At 34.8% G+C, this 19,395-nt stretch overlaps 9 protein-coding genes and 1 non-coding gene across 10 annotated transcripts; 7 read left to right on the top strand and 3 right to left on the bottom strand. All coding sequences in view use genetic code 12, as the record gives it.

The window, feature by feature from the left end:
• Window positions 1-213: 213 nt before the first annotated feature.
• Window positions 214-1,497, top strand: DEHA2C06336g (DEHA2C06336p; the record flags this gene model as incomplete). Its single annotated transcript, XM_457962.1, has 1 exon — window positions 214-1,497. The coding sequence occupies one exon, from the start codon at window positions 214-216 to the stop codon at window positions 1,495-1,497; it is 1,284 nt and encodes a 427-aa protein (XP_457962.2).
• A 954-nt stretch (window positions 1,498-2,451) lies between these two features.
• On the top strand, window positions 2,452-4,689 carry DEHA2C06314g (DEHA2C06314p; the record flags this gene model as incomplete). The annotated part of the gene is made up of 1 exon (XM_002770135.1): window positions 2,452-4,689. One exon carries the CDS (start codon window positions 2,452-2,454, stop codon window positions 4,687-4,689), a length of 2,238 nt encoding a protein of 745 aa, XP_002770181.1.
• Window positions 4,690-5,532: 843 nt separating this feature from the next.
• DEHA2C06292g (DEHA2C06292p) lies at window positions 5,533-7,971 on the top strand (the record flags this gene model as incomplete). The annotated part of the gene is made up of 1 exon (XM_457961.2): window positions 5,533-7,971. One exon carries the CDS (start codon window positions 5,533-5,535, stop codon window positions 7,969-7,971), a length of 2,439 nt encoding a protein of 812 aa, XP_457961.2.
• Window positions 7,972-8,334: 363 nt separating this feature from the next.
• On the bottom strand, window positions 8,335-8,727 carry DEHA2C06270g (DEHA2C06270p; the record flags this gene model as incomplete). Its single annotated transcript, XM_457960.1, has 1 exon — window positions 8,335-8,727. The coding sequence occupies one exon, from the start codon at window positions 8,725-8,727 to the stop codon at window positions 8,335-8,337; it is 393 nt and encodes a 130-aa protein (XP_457960.1).
• A 1,169-nt stretch (window positions 8,728-9,896) lies between these two features.
• DEHA2C06248g (DEHA2C06248p) lies at window positions 9,897-12,155 on the top strand (the record flags this gene model as incomplete). The annotated part of the gene is made up of 1 exon (XM_457959.1): window positions 9,897-12,155. One exon carries the CDS (start codon window positions 9,897-9,899, stop codon window positions 12,153-12,155), a length of 2,259 nt encoding a protein of 752 aa, XP_457959.2.
• A 183-nt stretch (window positions 12,156-12,338) lies between these two features.
• DEHA2C06226g (DEHA2C06226p) lies at window positions 12,339-13,223 on the bottom strand (the record flags this gene model as incomplete). The annotated part of the gene is made up of 1 exon (XM_457958.1): window positions 12,339-13,223. The coding sequence occupies one exon, from the start codon at window positions 13,221-13,223 to the stop codon at window positions 12,339-12,341; it is 885 nt and encodes a 294-aa protein (XP_457958.1).
• A 307-nt stretch (window positions 13,224-13,530) lies between these two features.
• On the top strand, window positions 13,531-13,602 carry DEHA2C06204r. Its single transcript has one exon. It is a non-coding gene; the product is annotated as a tRNA-Gln (tRNA).
• A 285-nt stretch (window positions 13,603-13,887) lies between these two features.
• DEHA2C06182g (DEHA2C06182p) lies at window positions 13,888-14,923 on the top strand (the record flags this gene model as incomplete). Its single annotated transcript, XM_457957.2, has 2 exons — window positions 13,888-13,901; window positions 13,972-14,923. 2 exons carry the CDS (start codon window positions 13,888-13,890, stop codon window positions 14,921-14,923), a joined length of 966 nt encoding a protein of 321 aa, XP_457957.2.
• Window positions 14,924-15,242: 319 nt separating this feature from the next.
• Window positions 15,243-18,764, top strand: DEHA2C06160g (DEHA2C06160p; the record flags this gene model as incomplete). Its single annotated transcript, XM_457956.1, has 1 exon — window positions 15,243-18,764. One exon carries the CDS (start codon window positions 15,243-15,245, stop codon window positions 18,762-18,764), a length of 3,522 nt encoding a protein of 1,173 aa, XP_457956.2.
• A 78-nt stretch (window positions 18,765-18,842) lies between these two features.
• Window positions 18,843-19,292, bottom strand: DEHA2C06138g (DEHA2C06138p; the record flags this gene model as incomplete). The annotated part of the gene is made up of 1 exon (XM_457955.1): window positions 18,843-19,292. The coding sequence occupies one exon, from the start codon at window positions 19,290-19,292 to the stop codon at window positions 18,843-18,845; it is 450 nt and encodes a 149-aa protein (XP_457955.2).
• Between the last annotated feature and the right edge of the window lie 103 nt (window positions 19,293-19,395).

The following is a 19,395-nucleotide window of genomic DNA, read 5'->3' as shown; positions in this document are numbered from 1 at the left end:
TGTTCATGAGAATACGAGCCGATTTCGGAACCAGATACGGCGATTATTGGTCGCGAAAAGTAATCTGATTAATCAGATAAAACCTTAAATAGATCAATGTATCATTCAAAGCCATACAAGGCTTAATTAATTACTAATTCAAATATATATATATAAAAGGATAAAAAATTATTAATTAAATTTGATTACAAGTCATCAAAAAATCCGACTGGGATGAGGACGTTAGACAACTACTTCTCGGTACAAGTATTTCTTATTGTGTTGCGAGAAACACTAGAACTGGCAATTATTATATCAGTATTATTAGCATTCATTAAACAGAGTTTTAATTCCAATAATCTTTTAAATTCTAACCATAACACGTTGAATAAGAATCATATTGTTGATGGTGATGAAACATCAGAAGTATTACACGAGACCGGTCATTCAGAGATCTCAGATGATCAGCATACTAGCGTTGCTGTAGACAACTCGTCGATATACAATTACTTGAGGCTCCAGATATGGATCGGTGGGTTATTAGGAGTTACGTGTTGTTTAATAATTGGATCGATAATCTTGGCAATATTTTACATAATAGGCAAAGATTTTTGGTCAGTAACAGAGCATTACTGGGAAGGCACGTTTTCCATACTAGCTAGTATCATTATATCAGTAATGGGTATAAAAATATTGAGAGTAAGTAAAATGCAAGATAAATGGAAAAATAAGTTGTCAACATTGATTAACCAGTCTAATTATATTGGGAATATAATGAGACAACCAAGTGATAATTCTGAATTATCAGGAAAGGTTTCTAATTTTTCTGAAAAGTACGCCATGTTTATTTTGCCCTTTGTGACCACGCTAAGAGAAGGAATGGAGGCTATAGTTTTCATCGGAGGTATTGGGATCAACGAAAATACTTCAATTTGGGCTATTTTTAATTCATTGGTAACAGCGTTAAGTCTTGGTTTGCTAATCGGTGGTTTACTCTACCGCCTGGGAAACACATTATCCTTGCAGTGGTTTTTGATCGCATCCACTGGGTTCTTATATTTAGTTGCGGCGGGATTATTCTCTAAGGGTGTATGGAATTTTGAATTGCAAAGATTTATCGATTTATGCGATGGATTTGATGTGAGTGAAACGGGCCATAGACCAGGCTCATATGATATATCCAAAAGTATATGGCATGTAAACTGTTGTAACGGCGAGCTACAGGATGACGGTCCTCTTTGGATGGTCCTTACTGCAGTGTTAGGTTGGACCAATAGTGCTACTTATGGGAGTGTCATAAGTTACAACGCTTATTGGATCACGGTAATTTTGGTATTTGCTTCATTGTTGTTTGAAGAAAAACATGGTCGCTTACCAGTTATTCCATTAACCTGGCAAAAGAAGAGAATTGCCAAAAGGTCAAGCTCTCATTATGCTCCAGTATCGCTGATTGATACTTCAGCTATTCCCCGGGAAAGTATTGATTCCGTAAATTCAAAGACTCCCTTAAATAGCTAATTTAGTATCTGCCCGTAAAACACAATATAATATATTAGACAAAGAGATACATTACAAAACCTTTTCATGCCATAGACAATGCAATACTTACAGGAAACCTGTATCTTCCTGTCGAATAAAATTTTGTAGTTCTTAGTTTAGAATATATCGGTTCCAGATTCTACCATGTTCTAATATCCGCCTGTAAATAAATCCGGTCGAGTCTACATAGCCGAATAAAACAATGCTTTCATCAGTTTTATCATTTGATCAATATACAACAGCGTCGGACGAATTCGAAAAATATTTTTTTATCAGAAGTTATCTGATTGGATCTTTTAATATAACTTTAAATGAAAGTATATTTATAACTAATTATGACTTGTACTATACATAATATATTTTTCATATTTCTAAACAGTATTATAATTGTTATTGCTGAAATCAGGTAGAATAATTTCTCCTTGGTAGTATATCTCTAGTTGACAGCGACCGTTGGAAGATTTTATGACTAGTATTTCAGAATCACTTATTTTTAAGCTATTGTTATGACAGCAAATCAATTCTTGGCATCGGTAATTTTACAAGTCAAATGCTGTATAATTCATTTGGCTGCCTTAAATTTGGCGCAAGGCACAATCAGATAACTAGATACGCCAAATGCCTATTGTTAAAAAAACATGCACATGAACAGAATTTCCATTTTCGGCATTGTTCAACATTATATAGAAAATCGTAATTAAGACTGTTGCCTAATTTTCAGTACGTTAGAACTTACCAGCCAATCGGCTATACAACCTGGGGTGATCAATAGGCAGTTTCCTGCAGCTTCTGGCTTACCTGCAACAAATGTCAAAAAATATGTTAATGATACACATTTATTTTATCAGTTGAAATTTTTCAACTAATGGAAGTATTTAAGTATATCATCGTTTCTATATTTTTCTTCGTATATGTTTCTTTAAATATTCTAATATGAAGTTTTCGTCAATAAAATACAGCTTGTTGCTGTTATTTTTATTTATTGTTGGTATCAAAACTGTGGATGCGGACAGAGGGGCACCTTATACAAATTATGGCTTAGCAGGAAGAATAGCTTCATCATGTTCTGGAGCTGTCTCGGCCACTGCTACATTTTGTGATCCAACTTCGCCGTATGCTTATACTTGCTACTGCATTGATCCAAATGCATTGGCTATGGTTGCTGGATGTTATCATATTCTTGACAAGATGTCACCAGAGTTTGTTAGCAAGTTAAGTGAAAACTGTGAAATATCTGGACTCTCCATTACATTTGACCAATTTGAAGCAGCATATGATAATTATACTTCTCTTGCTAAAGATTCGGAGGATATCAAGGATTTTAATGCAACCATTCCCATTGACATTCCTGTCAAGTTAAATTCCACAGTAGTAAAGTTATACGTTGAAGCCTATGATCAATTTTTGGGAAATTATGACAATTCATTATATTATGGATCTGGTGTTCTAGGATACTGGGCTCTTATATCTGTGGTTGCAATTATTGTGAACTGGACAAAACTATTATTCCCAGGATTGGTGAGAAAGTTTACCGGTCCAGTATCAAACACATGGAGAAAACATGTTACGTTACCTGCAGCAGCTAGCAAAAATAAAACCAACGAGAAACCCTTCTTGAAGGTCTTCGACTTCTTGGTGCCTTCAAGACTTGAGACTTTAATTCTCATAGGTTTTGTTGCAGTCACTATTGCATGCTGCAGTGCTAATATCAGATACGTTGAGAATGACCCATTATTTGCAACTAGACGTCTTGCTATAGTCCGTTATGTTGCTGATAGAACTGGGATTGTGGTATCAGTTAATATGCCATTATTGATTTTATTTGCTGGTCGTAATAACTTCTTACAATGGTTGACTAGATGGGATTTCGCAACCTTCATTGCATTCCATAGATGGGTAGCAAGAATTATTTTTATTTTGGTAGTTATTCATGCTTTTTGCTTTACCACTTCTTTCTGTATAAGAGGCAGTTATGCTGTACATATGATAAGGACGTATCTTATATGGGGAACTTTGGCTACAGTTGCGGGTGGTGTCATCATGGTACAAGGCATGTTGTTCTTAAGAAGAAAATGGTATGAAATGTTCTTGATAATTCATATCATTATGGCTGCATTATTCATTGGAGGTGCATGGATTCATGTTGACGAATTAGGGTATGTCTGGTTTTACTATGCTACTGTAGCAGTATGGGTATTTGATAGGGTTGTTAGAATTGGAAGATTAGTAGTGTTTGGCTGTCCTAAATCTGAAGTGATACTATTAGCTGATGAGACGTTAAAGGTTGTAGTTCCAAAACCATCATATTGGAAATCGGTACCGGGAGGACATGCTTTCATTCATTTTATGAGACCTTCATGTTTCTGGCAATCGCATCCGTTCACGTTCACAAGTTCCGAAGAAGAAGACAAAATTGTATTGTATTGTAAGGTCAAAGGAGGTGTGACGCATGGGTTATATCAATATCTTGCTAATCATCCTGGCCGTACTACTCAGATTCGTGTTGCATTAGAGGGACCATATGGAGAGCCAACAGCAGCTAAAAGATACGACTCTGCAGTATTTGTTGCAGGTGGTAATGGTATACCAGGTATCTACTCCGAAATTCATGATTTAGCGGTCAGATCGAAGTCCAACATCAAACAATCATTGAAATTAGTCTGGGTTGTCAGAGAGTACAGATCATTGTACTGGTTTTATGAGGAAATACTTGCATTGAAGAACACCAAAATCAACACTACCATTTACGTCACGAAGCCTGAATCTCACGCTTACGTGGAGGAGTTCAACCATCGTATCCCACTTATCACAAATGAATCTGATTCTGATGCCGATATAGCGGTTGAAAAGAAACACGAAAAGATCGAGGATAGTTATTCTTTGAAAGAAAAGGATATCAGTGGAGATAGTACTGATGAAGATCCGGTCGATAAGAACAGAATTATTGAGATCGTGAAGTCTGAATTGTCGCATGTCACCTTCAAGGAAGGTAGGCCATCAATGGAAGAGATGGTTCTTCAAGAAATAGACGAATCGAATGGATCAGTTGCATTCGTTACCTGTGGACACCCATTAATGGTTGATGATTTGCGTCATTCTGTGGTTAAGAACTTGGATAACACGGAGGGCAAACGTGTTGAATTCTTCGAACAATTACAAGTTTGGGCCTAATATTTTTTGGCCATTATTTATAAATAGTCCCCAACTTCATCTTGGTTGAACTGTAGCTCAGAAGTCAAATAACATCTAAGTAACATGTTTATATATATTATTATTATTTCATATTTGAAAGCGATGTAATATCTAGATATCATATTTTTTTGCATTAACTGCACTTACTATCGTTCCGTAAAATAACCGGTGTTTTCCGATAGGATGACTTTAGGTTTTGTACTATGTCCGATTAATCTTATTGTATATTTGTTTCATTTCAGAAACTCTACAGCTTTTTAATGCAGCTGTCCAAAAGTAAGGAACCAAAATGTACAAAATATGCATTTGACGGCATTTCATACGCCCAAATCATGGTACAAGTCTTGGCCTGAATTCACCACGCAGGTAAGGCATTTTGACTGAAAGACAAACTCTTGGCAACGAGACTATCAAGCCTTACGATTTGGTAATGCTTGCAGAGATTTCACGGAGCATAATCTGATAACCGGGTACATGCAATATTTGTGTTGTAAAATGTTACTGCATATGTAAAACCCACTATTTGCATAACACGATATTATATAGAAGCTGCAACTAGAAATTATAGATATTAGTTCAGCAACACTTTCCAGCTCATTGGTTCAAATGCCGAGCTGATGTATCTAATAGGACATATGTGACTATGTAATAGTCACAGCTAGCTGCACAATGTTTCAGATGACACCTTGGGGTTTAGAATCATTGGTCTGATGAAAAATTTCAATCTAGGAAATTACTATTTAAGTAGAATATTCTCCTTGTATTCTTCGGTTACTGAAGTTTGTTGTAGATCAGGTTATCATTTGACTTAAAAATATTATTATGAAGCTATTTTCAGTATATTGTACGTCGCTACTTTTGCTCATGATGGATGTTAGTGCGCATGGTGGAGGTAGAGGTGAGAGCGAGAGAAGTATTGGGAGCGGTGTCAGTAGTTCAGAACATGGAGGTAGAGCAGAAGCTAGTAGCACATATAATATTAGTTCGGAAAGTAGTAGCACAGGTGGTAGCTCGCACGGTAGTAGCTCAGAAAGTGGCCATGGTGGTAGTTCACAAGGTGGTCATGGTGGTAAATCCAAGAAAGGTGGGCATCATAACCAATCTGGTAAGCCATATTCAACTTCAAACTTATCACAAATAGCTTACACTGCTTGCTCTCAGTTGGTTTCAGCCACTGCAACATTTTGCGATTCAAGTTCAGAATATTTCAGTGCATGTTTCTGCGTAGATCCAAACGCTTTAGCTACTATTGCTGGTTGTTATCATATAGCAAACAAGGCGTCCAAAAACAATGTCAAGACATTAAGCTCAAATTGTGAAGCATACAAAATTAATATTAGTTTTGACCAATTTGAAGCAGCATATAAAAATTATACTTTAAATGCCAAAGAAACAAGCCAAATCAAAAATTTTAATGCCTCTGTTCCTGTGGATGTTCCAATTAAGTTAAATGCGACCTCAGTTAATTTGTACCAGGAATCTTACAAACAAAGTTTAGGTAATGCTTATTTTTCGTTATTTTATGGATCCGGCATTTTAGGGTATTGGGCTCTTGTATTCTTGATTGCAGCCATTGCTAACTGGTCGAAGCATTTATTCCCTGGCTTGGTAAAAAAGTTTACTGGCCCAGTATCTAATAAATGGAGAAAATATATCACGTTACCAGCAACAGGCACCAAAAGTAAAACCAACGAGAAGCCTTTTTTGAAATTCTTTGACTTCTTAGTGCCTACGAGACTTGAAACTATAATCATTGTTGGTTTCACGGCTCTTACTATCGCAGCATGTAGTGCTCAGATTAAATACGTTGAAAATGGCCCTCGTAACGATAATAAACATCAAACTCTACTTCGTCTTGTGGCAGACAGAACAGGGATTATTTCAACAATTATCATGCCATTATTGATCTTATTTGCTGGTCGTAATAACTTTTTGCAATGGTTAACCAGATGGGATTTTGCTACCTTCATTGCATTCCATAGATGGGTAGCAAGAGTAGTTTTCATTTTGGTATTCATTCATTCTATTGCATATACGGCAGCTTACCTTATGTCTGGTAGATATTACTCTCGTATGCAAAGCAACTTTATGGTATGGGGAACTATAGCAACAGTAGCCGGTGGTATTATCGCATTCCAAGGCATGCTATACTTTAGAAGAAATTGGTATGAAATATTTTTGATAATTCATATTATTATGGCTGCATTATTTATTGGAGGTGCATGGATTCACGTTGATGGATTAGGATACGTCTGGTTTTATTATGCTACTGTAGCAGTATGGGTATTTGATAGGGTCGTTAGAATTGGAAGATTAATTGCTTTCGGCTGTCCTAAATCTGAAGTGATATTATTAGCTGACGAAACGTTGAAGGTTATAGTTCCAAAACCATCATATTGGAAATCTTCACCAGGTGGACATGCTTTCATTCATTTTATGAGACCTTCATGCTTTTGGCAATCACACCCGTTCACATATACCTGTTCTAAAGAAGAAAACAAAATTGTGTTGTACTGTAAGGTCAAAGGAGGTATAACTCACAGTTTATATCAATACTTAGCTAGTCATCCTGGACGTACTACGAAAATCCGGGTTTCTTTAGAAGGACCTTATGGAGAATCCACTGCTGCTAAAAATTATGACTCTGCAGTGTTTGTTGCAGGTGGTAATGGTATTCCAGGTATTTATTCCGAAATTCATGATTTAGCTTTCAGATCGAAGTCTAATATCAAACAGTCATTGAAATTGGTCTGGGTTGTTAGGGAATATAGATCATTGTATTGGTTTTATGCGGAATTAGTTGCATTGAAAACTACCAAAATCAATACTACTATTTATATCACGAAACCTGAACTTGAAGCGCATGTTGACGAATTTAACAACCGTATTCCGATTGTCATAAATGAAACTGCTTCTGATCTTGACGTTACCGTCGAGAAGAAATTTGAGAGTGTAGATGACACCGATTCTTACAAAGATAAATCAAGCAGCGGAGATAGTTCTAGCGAAGAGCCAGTGGACAAAAACAGAATCATTGAAATCGTGAAATCTGAATTGTCGCATGTTACCTTCAAGGAAGGTAGACCATCAATGGAAGAGATGGTTCTTCAAGAAATAGACGAATCGAATGGATCAGTTGCATTCGTTACATGTGGACACCCATTAATGGTTGATGATTTGCGTCATTCTGTAGTTAAGAACTTGGATAACACGGAGGGCAAACGTGTTGAATTCTTCGAACAATTACAAGTGTGGACATAATTTTTAACCCTTTTGTTTATAGTCTCTAATAGCATTTAAAGTGTGTATTTCATACTAGCTATTTTGTTCAAAAAAATTCTAATCTTTCTATATCAGTTTTATATGTTTCATTATATATTTTTACAAATTCTTTAAATTTATTTTATTAACTACATGTTTGGAAATATAATTACAAGTTTTTGTATTTTAAATAGATTATATATGCTGTCAATAGTTCATGAATGAGATCACATTTCAAAGAATTTTATTCGGTATTATTTTTTAACATATGGCTATATATGATCCATTAGGCTTTACTTCTTCCAAATACTTATATATTATCTAGAAGTCCCGAGCATCTAACAAAACTGTAAATCAATTCGATTATTTCTCTTCGTCGATGTCTTTAAACATTTCATCAACCGAAGCACCTAAATATAACTTTAATGTTCGCCTTGTAGCAGGAAGTATTTTGCATTTCACTAACGTTTCTTTGTTTCCTTCTGATCCTATCCTATCGTATGCTTGAAACCTATGACAACCACCAAATGCAAAATAGTACGATTTACCTTCTTCTCTAACTTTAAAAACATCTACAGGAGGCAATTCTCCTGCATCCATGTCTTCAATATTACAAGTTGCGGAGGCCATAGGAGTGCCTTGAAGGGTTGATACCATCGCATCTATCTTTTGATGATCTAAAACCGGAGGAATTGGCCTTCTTATTTCATTTAATGGGATATAATCAACTTTTAAATTTGATGATTGTAATGACATATTTTATGTTTTATTATAGCATATAATGACTATTAATTTTTCTGGTGTTTGGCCATTACTTTATATACTTGCTGCAATCTCGAACTTTAATAAGCGAGAGCTTCTGGACTGCGATTACTAAATAGAAAAAGTCTAAGACTTCCAAACCCTTAAAACGTTGCTACATTAATAACAAGACACATATTTGATAGGCTAATTCGATTAGATGGTTTTGGGACCTTCCTAGGCCTTGGAATGTTGGGATAATTGATTATAAATGGCTTGAATTCTTTGTATTAGCTACACGAGACTTGTATCACAAAACGGGAAACAGTCTTCAAATGAGATACAGCAAGTAACGGTAACTTTGATTGCATATCTAGAATTCAAGATCAAGGTCTCGGCGATTTAAATGATGATAATCAAATTTGAAGCTACCTTTACTTTAGACTATATAATTACTAAGCTAGGCTAAACCCTAGTCCAGTTTAATAGTATAAAAGTCGTGCGCAAATACAGAAATTTACAGAACAATTCAATAGATGTAAACCTAAATATACCAATTACGATATAGAAATGTCGGACGAGTATTGAAACAGGTCATATACACTATGAAGAAATGTCTAATAAAAGGTAAAAATATAAAACAATAAAATTTTCCTGTAATACCGAAACGCGCATTTAAAGTTATCTTTACGATCAAGAAATTATCTGATGAAATCTGTTTAAGGATTCCGACCTCGGTGATGCTAAAGATAAAAATGATGAACTTGATTGCATTATTAAATATATTTAAAATTAGACTCCACTTTGAACAAAACACACGATATAAGACCACGGGATATTAATTGGATACGTCTAACAAGAAGGTGGTATTCATATCGTATTATAGGTACCCAGGTCAGGTCGTTTGAATCAAGTCGGATATAGTGAAATCCGGTTTTTTTTTCTTCGAAAACATATTGGAGCCATACAATTTTAGCTTGTAAATTTATAAATATACGATCCCGTAGAGATAAATAAATAGTACTCGAAGTACGAATCAAAATTACTAATTGTATTTATTGCAATTACAAGAGCATAATTTACTATCAAGGTATTTCAGTTTATTTTATTCATTATATGAAGCAAGTTTGATCTGAAAATTATTTATTGTAAGTGATTGTCTTCCAAAGACTGTGTTTCGTACCATGTACTACAAATGGGCATATACATCATTTTTCATAGCCATATTATTGACGCCATTTCTAATACCCACAAATAGTGCTTTAGCTCTGAAGTATAGAAGAATAAAAGTGGTGTTAAGTATATGTTTGTTGATATCGGTATTGATCAGTGTAACGCCAGAGAAGGCGGTTAAGGGGGGACCAGTCCAGACATTTGGACAGTCAACAATAGCGCTCTTGGGATGCAGCTTTCAAATAATGAAATTGGGTTCATTCTGTGACCCAAGTTCGGGTGTTAATGCTCGTGAATGCTTCTGCGTCAACCCAAATGCTATGTCGACAATTTCATATTGTTACATGACAGCACACGAAGGACAAATAGACTCATTTTTGAAGGCTTGTGCAACACAATTTAATGTTACGGTTACCAGAGAAAGATTTGAGGAATCGTTCATCAATTATACGAAATACGCAAGGGTTCCAGACCAGCTTGATCCTTCAGGAGTGGTTAATCATCCGATAAAGTTGAATGATTCCATGATACTGACGTACACACATGCATACGACCAGTTCCTAGGCAATTATGATAGATCTGTATATTATGGTGGCATTTTGGTTGGGTATTGGTTTGTCGTCTTCTTGCTCGCAGCTATGGGAAATTGGTCAAAAATTTTATTCCCGAATACTGTCATGAAAATGACTGGTAGAATTTCGAATGTATTTCGTAAAAAAATAAGTTTACCAGCTACTGGAGGGAAAAGAAAAACAAGCGAGAAACCATTTCTCAGAATATTGGACATGTTGGTTCCTACCAGGGCTGAAACTTTAATATTAATAGGATTTTCAGCCTTAACTATCCACCTTTTACAAAGTAAAATTGAATATATTGATGGCGATCCAGTCTTCAGTAACAAAATTTCTGCTTTATTGCGTTATACTGCGGTAAGAGCAAGTATTATCAGTAGTGAAACCATACCATTGTTAATTCTATTTGGTGGTAGAAATAACTTCTTACAATGGTTAACAAGATGGGATTATTCCACGTTTATTACCTTTCACAGATGGTTGTCACGTATCATATTTTTCCTTGTCGTCATTCATGCTGTCTGTTATTCCTTTTACATGGGAGATTACTTTGAGACTATGCGCGAGACATATTTGATATGGGGGGCTATTGCAACTGTTGCTGGGGGTTTTATAATGATCCAAGGCTTATTAGTATTGAGAAGAAGGTGGTATGAGATGTTCTTAATAATACATATTGTCCTTGCAGCATTATTCATAGGAGCATCCTGGGTACATGTTAATGACCTCTACTGCCTCTGGTTCTATTATTATGCTACAGCATTATGGGTTTTCGACAGAGTGATAAGACTAGGGAGGTTATTCTCGTTTGGTTTTCCTAATGCCAAGGTTGTATTATTAGCAGATGAAACTTTGAAAATTATAGTTCCAACTCCAGAACACTGGGAGTCGGTCCCAGGGGGGCATGCATTCATTCACTTTTTGACTCCTACTTGCTTTTGGCAATCACATCCATTTACCTATACTATTGCCGTTGATGATCCCAATAAAATAGTGTTGTATATAAAAGTGAAGGAAGGTGTAACGCAACACATGTATAAGTATTTGTTGCAACACCCAGGCAAAAGTACTAATATTAGAGTTGCAATAGAAGGTTCGTATGGTGAATCCACTGCGGCGAGCAGGTACGATACAGCTGTGTTTGTTGCTGGTGGTAATGGAATTCCTGGTATATACGCAGAGGTATTCGACTTAGCGGTTAGGACTAATGATTTAAAACAATCATTAAAACTAATATGGGTAATTCGGGAATATAAATCTTTATTTTGGTTTTATGAAGAATTATTAGCATTGAAAGGTATTAATATTGAGACTACGATCTATATTACAAAACCAGAATCACATATTTGTATACAAGAGTTCAATAACAGACTTTTGAACACTGATATGGATATATCAAATGACATGGGTCAAGGCAATGATACAGTATTGGGGAATATGTCTAATAAGGAACACAAACAATGTGATATTGTCAAAAAAATTAAAACGGAGTTGAGCCACATTAAAGTTATAGATGGAAGGCCAATGATGGGCTTGATGGTTGCACAAAATATTCAGGAAGCAAAAAAATCAGCTGCCTTCATAACATGTGGTCATCCAAATATGGTAGACGATATTAGAGCATCAGTTGTAAAGAACATTGATAATGAAGAACATAAGAGGGTAGATTACTTTGAGCAATTGCAGGTTTGGGCCTGAATAAATTATAATTCTATTTTTAATTAATAATAATTTTTACAATATTATGTATCTCAAATAAAAGGATAATTAATTTAATTTGTGATGTGGGCCATTGATGATGGATATTATTCTATTCGTTATGTCGAGTTGAATCATTTTCATTTGTTGCTACGTTTGATAGATCTTTGCAATAGATCAATCCTACTTCACATTTTGAGTCAATGCGCTTTCAAGACACTGGGATGCAAAATGCCCTTCTTTTGAACAGTTGTAACATATATACTTCTTGTTTCCCTGGTATTCAATGTTTACAGAACCGATTTTCATTTCATCATGACCTGTTCTTTCATTTTGATCTGAGTATTTACGACATTCAACTTTCCTTTGTGGATCTAATTCAACAGTCTTCTTGACTTGATTATTTCCGAAACTACCAACCTTTATTATGTTTTCATATACTTGACTTATTTCAATGGCTTCAATCAATGTAAGTGGATGTTCATGTTGCACCTCAATTTTGATTTTAGGCTTTAGGCCAGAAATGTAAAATATCACTTTTTGTTCTTCTGTAAAAAAGTCTTTCGGTAATTTTTGTAGAAAAGATTCAAAATGACTACTATATTCGATTACTCTATTATTCTGCTTCAAATTTACAATATCCTCGACTTGTTGTTGCTTGTCATTGGCTCCTGCAAAATGATGTATAAGATGATGAGTGAACTGCTGAAAAGTTTCATCCCTACATTTTGCAGAACACCTATAAGCATGAAACCATTCCTCGGCTCTTCCTGTCATGTTCCTACCACTTAAAGTAATTAATTGTGTATCATTTAGGCTGAAACGTTCTGAAATACGAAGTATTTCACTGATAAAGTATTTTATCCTGCTGGGATTTTTACTACCTGAATATGGACCAATTGTAGCATGCATGAGAAATGTATGTGTTTCTCTATGAATAGCTTCTTTTCCAATAAGCTGTCTTGCCTCAGCCTTTTCTCTTAATTCATTTTCAATCTTTGTTGACTCCTTTTCAGCTTTCATGTGGGCATCAAGTTCAGCCATATAACCCGGGCTTCTGATTAACATTAGGCTTTCTTTCTAATCCGATATCTTAATTTGTTCTTCGTTGAAGAACTAAAATTGTAAGAACTGGGGAATATACAATTCAATGTAATGGCTATATATTCTGTTGTTATCTCGTACCAAGTATAGAATATGTCACGTAACTTGTTTTATTACCCAGGTACTACTAACCAGTTTCTAGTTTGTTTACCGGTTTTTTCATGGTTCAAGAAGTAAACTACTATTTATACTCCAATAATAAATTTTTTGCAACACTTTTTATTCTTGGATATATATAGCCTATTCACAATCATACCAATCACACTTACCAGGTTGTATAGTGTAGTGGTTATCACTTTCGGTTTTGATCCGGACAACCCCGGTTCGAATCCGGGTACGACCTTTTTTTTATTAATTTTTCAAAGCTTTTTTTTACATATGCAACGTTTGCTGGTTTGATGGGATTCTGCCATATGCCCCACTACATTATTCAGTTTTTCGTGATTGATAGTCGCTATAACTATGAACGTCTGAGATGTACTGTCGTTTCCCAATCTTTAGATCATACTAGTGATGGATGGATGAGCATATCACGTGACTATGGTTAAGATGAGCAGTGGAATTTTTTTTCTAATTAAGAATCTTAACTAATAGAAACAAGAATAAATAGTATCAAGCTGCCCATATAATGATTAGAACTATGTATGTATAAGAGAAGGTGATAGAAGGATACTTTGATAAATGGGACATCAGATTACTAACAATATAATAGTAAACCAAAGACTGCTCGTTCAAAGAGAGCCTTAGCCAAAAAGGAATCTAAATTAGTAGAAAATACTAAGTCTGCTTTGTTTGTGCCAGGTTCTTCAGGTAATAAGTTTTTACACGATGCCATGTGTGACTTAATGGCGTTGAAGAAGCCAAATGTTAAAAAGTTCTCGAAGAAGAATGAAATCAGACCTTTTGAAGATGCCTCTAACTTAGAATTTTTCTCTGAGAAGAATGACAATTCGTTGATGGTTTTCTCATCAAACAACAAAAAGAGACCAAACACGTTAACATTCGCTAGATTTTTCAACCATAAAGTGTTCGATATGATTGAATTGTCTATACAAAATAATTCCAAATTGTTACAAGATTTCAAAAAGTTAACTTTCACCATAGGATTAAAACCAATGTTCGTTTTTAATGGACCTGCATTTGACAGTCATCCAGTGTTTCAGCATATCAAGTCGTTATTTATGGACTTTTACAGAGGTGAAGAAACTGATTTACAAGATGTAGCTGGTTTACAACATATCATTGCGTTATCAACTGGTGAGATTGAAGATCCAAACTCAAGCTCGTTACCTTTGGTGCATTTCCGTGTATACAAATTGAAGACTTATAAATCTGGACAGAAGGTTCCAAGAGTTGAAATTGATGAAATAGGTCCAAGATTCGATTTCAAGATTGGTAGAAGAATCACACCTCCACCAGAAGTTGAGAAGGAAGCATACGCTGTACCAAAACAATTACAACCTAAGCAAAAGAAGAACGTTAGTACTGATTTTATGGGTGATAAGGTTGCTCAAATTCATGTTGGTAAGCAAGATTTAGGTAGATTACAAACTAGAAAGATGAAGGGTTTGAAAGCTAAATACGATCAAGATGACTTTGACAATGAAGACGAAGACTTCCTTTCAGCTGAAGAGGAACCTGAATCTAAGAGACAAAAAGTTTAATCTCGACCATTATTTTGAATAAAATTTGTACATTATAATTGAGTGATTACGTTAACATACCGTTAATTGCTTCAAATCAGTTAGCAGTGTATTTTCATATGCTTGCCAAAGATATAATCATCCAGATAGAGTAATTTATATGGAATATATATGGAATAAATGAATATTCTACGTACTAGACATCGATAAATATTATGTAAGATACCAATCTTGTTTATATAATCAAAAATTTCATCGCATATTGAAAACTTAGTAAATGAAAACAAACTGATCTTTAAGAGCTTGCAATTAGCACATACTACTGTATAGAAATTCTTCAATGTCTTTCACTCAGGGATCTATATTCAAGCCAAGGCAATCAAGTCGTTCTCCGGCTGCAGATAATGGCTCATCTACGTCTAATGAGCCGGCAGAAGGGAGCAGTAAGTCTGTGTTTGAATTGACAAAGAATAAGAAGTATTGTGTTTCTCGGCTACCAGCCTTACCAGCAGTATTAGAATCAGACTCTTCAGACAATTTATTAAATGGATATTCAGACAATGCATCCAATTATGCACTTGTTATTAATGAGAAGGCAATTCATGTTTGGAATTATAATTCTACTGATCCATCTCCTTTGTCAATTCAGTTTCCATTAGATCCTAGTTCATATTCGTTATTGCCATTAGGTATACTAACTCGCCCTTCGAGTGGAACAAGCCAAGATCCAGGGTTAGTAATTATTGATTCTTCATCAGGATTAGTGAAATTTTACGAAAGTGTGCAACATGCACCGGCGTTGGGATTAATTAACAATAAGTTATTGGAGTTGACAATTCCATTAAATAGCAGTAAAGGGGAGTACGTAACTTTAGCCGAAAATGTCGAGCCAGCAGGTATCGTGATTGCTACATCATGGAAAAGATGTGTATTGATATCGTTAAGAGATTTTAAGAGTAAACCACAGTTATCATATATTGAACTCTTAGGGCCATCACACTCGGGTGGACTTCTCTCGTCTATCTTTAATGGGTTCAGTAAAAATGACGACCATAATGGGAATGTGAAAGATGAAATCGTGAGTATAAAATCGGGTAAAATCGCAAATCATGGCATGACACAACAGATTATTATTCAAGACTCTGTTGGGGGATTTAACCTTTTTTCATATCAATTGTTTTCTGCAAATGCAATTCCATACATTGAAAAGAAAAAGACTTTGAAACAAAATTTAGGAGTGTACTTAGAAAACAGCATTGATGGCTTTCTTCCTGGTTCTAGTTTGAATACAAAATTTTTGGATTTATGGCCCTTGGAATCGCAAGAACTTCATAATATATACTTGGGATTATGCCTTATTGATGAAGCATATCGCGATAATGAAGGCAAGAACTTATTATTAGTAACCATGAAAATTGATGAAACTGGTGTTCTATTTTATGGATCCCATAAATTAATTAGGTACGACCCTAATTTAATTATTTCTTCAAATAATAAACCAAAATTATATGTTCCAAATCTGGGTAAGACTGCATTTATTACGTTCGATAATTCGGTTATTCTAACAGATATCAATACATCATATATTGAATCAAAGGGCACAGTTCAATATTATAAACCTAGATGGGAAGATATAGTGAAGTTAAAATCAAACGTACAAGTGATAGGACAGGGATATGAAAACAGATCAACTAATACCAACCCAGCTGTTATTTTGTTGACAAGTAATTCTGGTGTAATACGCATTGAGAGATTTCCAGAAATATCGGATAATGATATGGAAATAGATGACGTAGATGTTGTTGACCCTATTCAGATTACAAAGTCACATATAGAACAAGCAATATTTTATTCTAAATCTTCCGCCATAGAGTTTGATATTAACGAGGAATATTCAAGTGATATAGTTATCAAAGCTCTTAAGAAAGTTTTAGATGAAATTTTGGACTCTACATCCCCATACTTACCTGTATTCTTGCCCTCTATTAAGGATTTCTTATCGATGAAATCGAAACTATACCATGGTTTGATAGATTATACAAAACGGAATTTTATGCCACTTTGGCGCGATATTGGTCCACAAATCACTGAATATTTGGAAAAAACTGAAGTTGCTCTAAATCTATGGGTATTTATTAGTGAGGAACCCGGAACCACAGAAAAATTAACAGGAGTTTTTAGAGAGTCTATCCTTGAAGTTGATGCGGTAAAATATTCGAAGGATGAAGATCTTATTCGTAAATTTTTCAGCCAAGGATTATCATCAATTAATCAAGTTTTAACTACATTTATCGAAAAATTGATACAAATTGATTACTCCTTAACAAATATCTTAAATTTGATTGTTAAAACGATGCATGATGGAGTATTTGAGAACGATTCACGTTACATCATTGGAAGCGACATTCCACGTTATAAGTTATGGATTTTTGAAACATCTTTACTATTAAGAATTGAAGAAGTCTTTAGCAAAGCGTATTGCAATAATAATAAAGATCATGAATATATTTCAACCCAGCAGACACGCTCCATATTAATTCAATCTTGTGAGATTTTATATTATTTTGTGACAAATGCTATTAAGTTTATGCAAGAACAAGAAGGCACCAGCGACCAACTCAGGGAATATATAAGATGGTATAAATCGCGAAAGTTTGAATGGATTGATGCGTTAATAAAACGTGGGTTGGACAAGGAGGCCATTGATATAGCCGAGAAGTATCATGATTTATCTTCATTAGCGCAGATTTTGGAAGCTGAAAAATCCGCCATTAATGAAAGGTATGGAGAAAATAGCCAGGAATATAAAGTTTTGTTGAACAGATATTCCTATTATTTTGAAAAGTTTCAATACGAGTTTGCATCTAATCTATTTGATTCCTATATAAAGAACGATAATATCCAATCCCTTTTAGTTGGCTTTGAGAATTATAATCATTATGTTGAAGAATATTTTTCCAAGAATAGTAAAAAGACGTCAGAAATTTCTTGGATTCGTAACCTCATGGACAAAAAATTTGTTCAAGGAGCAGAAACTTTAATCGACTCTGCTCGTTCTAAGAATGAAGATTTCCAAGAAAATATAGAATTGAAATATTCTCTTGCTAAATTATCAGCTATTGCATCTAAAAATTCTGATGATATGACCGATAACCCTAAACTAGAAGAGTTGTTGTACGATGCAGAAAATAACTTAATTCTCATCAGGATTCAAAAACATCTTTACCTGGAGTTGTTGAGTTTCGTTTCCGGACAGAAAGGTCTTTTAAATTTGGATTATGTTCTAAAGAATTTTATAAATGATTCACTTGATCTCAATACTTCCAAGAAGTTGATAGAACCATTTTTCCAACAATTTTTAGAAAACAGGCCTTTAACACCCACGCAATTAATAACCTTGTTGACTTTAATCAAGCAATATTCTGGATTTGTGAATGGCTTTTCTAATGCGTTGAAGGTAGCATCATTAATCACTAACGAACATGAATATAAACTTCAATCCAGAATGATTTGGTTAAGGTTACTTACTTCGACCGACGATTGGTCGACTTTGGCAAAGACAGAGAATAAAACAGACGAGTATACCAAACAAAAGATTCACGACTCTATCTTGTACAAGACAATTTCGTCTCTCGGTGCGAAAAGCGAACTTTTGAATGAATTGGATGAACTTTTATTGCGTTACACCGAAAGTCTTGATGATGACAGAGAGACAGAGCTAATTCAAAGCCTCAATGCTAGGTATTTGGATACATTGCAATCATATATTGCTAAATATGACCTTAAAACCTGGATTATGTCCATCAAACAAGAAGTTAAGAACAACTCTACTGGGATGCTTAAAAATCCTGATTCTAAATAGATATTTGTGGCATACGCCTATAATAATGTATATTTTTATTCCTAATTCCATAATTACAAATTGTAATAATGCATTCCATTAATCTGTATAGGAAGTCTGCACTTCTTGTCTATCCTCTTCCTCGTTTATATTTTCACTCTCTTCAGCCTGCTGATCCAGTATGTAGTCGTCTGTCTCCATCTCTTCCTTTTCTTGTATTTCTTCACCAACATTGTCATCTTTATCAAGCTTTATACGCACGAGACATTCAGGTAGAGGTGCTCCAGTCTCATAATCCTTCTCACTATATTTCAACAATCCTAGGGATGCCAACGACACGGACTTCACCACATTTTGCCAATTAGATAAAACCAATGCAACACTTTCTGTACCTTCTGCCATATAATCCAATTTATTCTCTAGTTCATCCAATTGATTTGTTAAAATAGATGTGAATTTTTTAATTTCATTCAAGTTCTCCAACTCTGCTTTTTTTTCAGCAATCTTCTGCTGTATATGAGTTGATTTTAAAACAGTACGTCGATCCATTTTCTGTTTGGATCCATATATATTTAGGAAAAATATAGATTATGGTGATTCTTATGAGCTACATCTCTATAAAACCAAAATAAGAGACGCGGATATGCACGTG

The sequence above is a fragment of the Debaryomyces hansenii genome (assembly GCF_000006445.2).
Source record: "Debaryomyces hansenii CBS767 chromosome C complete sequence".
NCBI lineage: Eukaryota > Fungi > Ascomycota > Pichiomycetes > Serinales > Debaryomycetaceae > Debaryomyces > Debaryomyces hansenii.
Note: the sequence above shows the minus strand (reverse complement) of the source record. Positions and strands in the feature narration are given on the sequence as shown.